This window comes from Mus caroli, chromosome 8 (genome assembly GCF_900094665.2).
Source record: "Mus caroli chromosome 8, CAROLI_EIJ_v1.1, whole genome shotgun sequence".
Lineage (NCBI taxonomy): Eukaryota > Metazoa > Chordata > Mammalia > Rodentia > Muridae > Mus > Mus caroli.
Window position 1 is genome coordinate 19,306,017 of NC_034577.1, and position 3,515 is coordinate 19,309,531.

The following is a 3,515-nucleotide window of genomic DNA, read 5'->3' on the forward strand; positions in this document are numbered from 1 at the left end:
ATTACAGATGGTTGTGAGCCACCATGTGGTTGCTGGGAATTGAACTCGGGACCTCTGGAAGAGCAGCTCCAGCCCCCCACTTTCTTGAGTCTTAACCACCTTTAAGGTTCTGTGGGAAATGTCTAAAAGCATTAGCTTTTTAAATTCGAAAAGCACATTACTGCTCAGAATCTGTAGTGATTATCCACACCTGCCTGAAACAATGACCACTCACGCATCCCCATCTCTGACTTATTACACCTTCTCCTCTGCCTCTTGTCCTGCCTCCCTGCTCCTCTAGCTTCATCTTCCAGGTTAGCTACATACTTCCCCACCAAACACCAAAGTATCTGTTCTTTTCCCAGGTTCATAGCATTTTCCGTATATGTGATCCAATCAATAGTACAGCTACTGTTTACTATGGAGTCTACGGACCTGTTGAACATCCTCAGAGATTCAAATTCTTATAGACACCTCTCCACTGGAAAATACCATAAGTATTCAATCCTCCTTTAAATATCTTCCTGGTTCATAGTCATCACTTAGATACACAATATAGCCTCTCCATTTCCTTGAGCAAAGACTTAGAGGTCGCTCACTGTTTCCCAATTGTTCTACTGAGTCCATCAGGAGGCCTGTGGAGTCTCTTTCTTGTGCTGTAACTTACGGTTCCCCCTCATCAACCCTCACACTGATCACCTGACCCATGGGAGCACAGTGTGTGCACCGCATCTTTTACATTGTTCTCAGGCATCTTCTGGAATTTATCTTCTACTTTCTTTTCCAAAATCTTTGACCTCTGCCCTTTATCAAGCTGCAACCTATCTCTATTCCAAAAGGCCTTCCTGAATTGCAAAGAACACTACTCGGGCATTCCTCACCAAATTTTAATAAAACTCTGCTTCTTAGAACTGGTACATTGAAATATGTCTTCCTTCTATAAATGCTCTTCAGACCTTGTTTTATCATCTTTTATCAAGGACTAGGACCTTGTCTAACGGCCACCATTCAGTAGCCATTAATACATTTGAACTGAAATGATCATAACCGTAACTCTTGTAAAAGTCAAAATCTTGACATTTGGAATGACAAAATAAGTACTTACTGTTTTTTAAGATGGATGAAATGGGGGGTTTCATTTATTGTAATAAGATAAGCCATCTGTAACAAGGATATTTTTTAAATGTCAGTCATGTGCTAGCTCATGTGTTTGATCCACTGTATGTTTTAAAGGAATGACAAAATTAATACAAATGTAACATATAACATATATATATATATACATACATACACACATATTATATATATATACATACATACATACATATATACATACATGCATGCATACATACACACACACACACACACATGGGTTTTTGGCTTTCCATCCCACGTGGATTTCTGAGTCTTCAAGATTCTAAACAGAGTTAGGCTTAGCAGCTGTGGCCAGCAGAAGCTTGCCTGGTATTAATAAACTGATATCATCTGGATTAACCAGAGGCTCCCAGTCACCACTCCCGTATCAGACAGCAAGCTTCACCTCACCCTCAGAATCAGTTCTCTCTTATCACAGCCTCATCCTCATTGTAGTCTGGGGAGGCCATGCCTGCTACTTGACACCCTTTTGGCACCTGTGGAGTGCCCATCCCTGAAGTTCCTATCCCACAATGCTCTGCTGCAGCAGAGTTTCTCTGGGTTCTACCCGCTCCCTTTATCTAAGCAGCTTGGGTAATGATGTGCACAACCTCACAGGATCAAGCCTATGAAGATGGTGTTGCCCTTACATGGTCTTCTGCATCTGTTTCCACATCCGGTGATGAGATCTTTTCAGGAACAGTTGTCTGCAAGGTGGTTTTCTGAGGATCTAAAAGTAAAAATAAGTGATACTGTTTTGATATCTTGTTTTTTTGAGTCTAATTGTACATCTCTTTCCCTACATTAGTAGTTGTTTTGAGTGGTTTATACATCTTTTCTTTTTACCCTTTCCACTGTCTATTAAATTGTTGCTAATTCATCCTCCTCCCCTTCCCTCTTCTCTCTTTTCTTCCTCCTCTCAGCTACACAGCTAAACTACTCAAATACTGAATGCCAGGGTTGTAAAAGGCTTAGGAACATATAGACTCATGCTGAAAGAATGGTGGTTATTAAGGAAGGAGAAGTCGGTTTTCTCCAATGGGCTGACAACCCTAGGTATATCAGGCACACTCCGGGAAGCCCCCACGCCCAGGAGAAGTTGGCCAGTAAAGGGACTTCATTTTTTTGTGTGCTTTCTTTGTTTTACTTTGGTACTTTTTATCTTATTAGATTTTTTTTCCTTTTATTTTGCTTTGTTTTGCTTTTGTTTGGAGGTTTTTCTCTAAGGCAAGAGAAAGACTATGAAGTTGAGTGGGGGGAGCACCTGGGGGAGCCATCTTGGTTCCGGGATCACTCAGAGACTAGTCTGCACAGGTGAGAGTGTGGACTACAGAAGCTAACAGCTTCTGGGACAGGCAGAAACCACACAGCTTCTGGAGCAGACCCCGTTTCAGGCTCCAGACATCCAGGCACCTTCCCTGCCAGAGGAGAAGTGTCTGCCCCGATTAGGAGGGCTTTGCCAGAGCACCTGGGGGAGACATCTCTGGTCCGGGATCTCTCAGAGACTAGACTGTGTAGGCGAGAGTGCCGACTACAGAAGCTACACAGCTTCTGGGACAGGCCCTGTTTCAGGCCTTCATCTTCTGCCAGGAGGTAGGTCCAAAAGCCAGATATCTGTGCACCTTCCCTGCAAGAGGAGAGCTTGCTTACAGAGAATACTCTGACCACTGAAACTCAGGAGAGATCTAGTCTCCCAGGTCTGCTGATAAATGCTAACAGAATCACGGGAGGAACAAGCTTTAACCAGAGACAACTATAACAACTAACTCCAGAGATTACCAGATGGCGAAAGGCAAATGTAAGAATCTTACTAACAGAAACCAAGACCACTCACCATCATCAGAACCCAGCACTCCCACCTCAGCCAATGCTGGATACCCCAACACACCCGAAAAGCTAGACCCAGATTTAAAAGCATATCTCATGATGATGGTAGAGGACATCAGGAAGGACCTTAATATCTCACTTAAAGAAATACAGGAGAACACTGCTAAAGAGGTACAAGTCCTTAACAAAAAACAGGAAAACAGAACCAAACAGGTAGAAGTCCTTAAAGAAAAAGAGGAAAACACAACCAAACAGGTGATGGAATTTAACAAAACCATACAAGACCTAAAAAGGGAAGTAGAAACAATAAAGAAAACCCAAAATGAGACAACGCTGGAGATAGAAGCCCTAGGAAAGAAATCTGGAACCATAGATGCGAGCATCAACAACAGAATAAAAGAGATGGAAGAGAGAATTTCAGGAGCAGAAGATTCCATAGAGAACATGGGCACAACAATCAAAGAAACGGCAAAATGCAAAAAGATCCTAACTCAAAACATCCAGGAAATCCAGGACACAATGAGAAGACCAAACCTACCAATAATAGGAGTAGATGAGAATGAAGATTTTCAACT

General features: G+C 42.4%; 1 protein-coding gene across 4 annotated transcripts in view; it reads right to left on the reverse strand.

The window, feature by feature from the left end:
* The window catches only part of LOC110299986 (disintegrin and metalloproteinase domain-containing protein 5), a 69,237-nt gene that overhangs the window by 62,145 nt on the left and 3,577 nt on the right, over positions 1 to 3,515 (reverse strand). For all 4 annotated transcript variants that reach the window (XM_021169995.1, XM_021169991.1, XM_021169994.1 and 1 more), the window contains exons 2-3: positions 1,764 to 1,843; positions 1,085 to 1,140 (exon numbers count right to left, since the gene is read on the reverse strand). In XM_021169995.1, the coding sequence (XP_021025654.1) occupies positions 1,085 to 1,140; positions 1,764 to 1,843 (136 nt within the window). The remainder of the gene's footprint in view (positions 1 to 1,084; positions 1,141 to 1,763; positions 1,844 to 3,515) is intronic.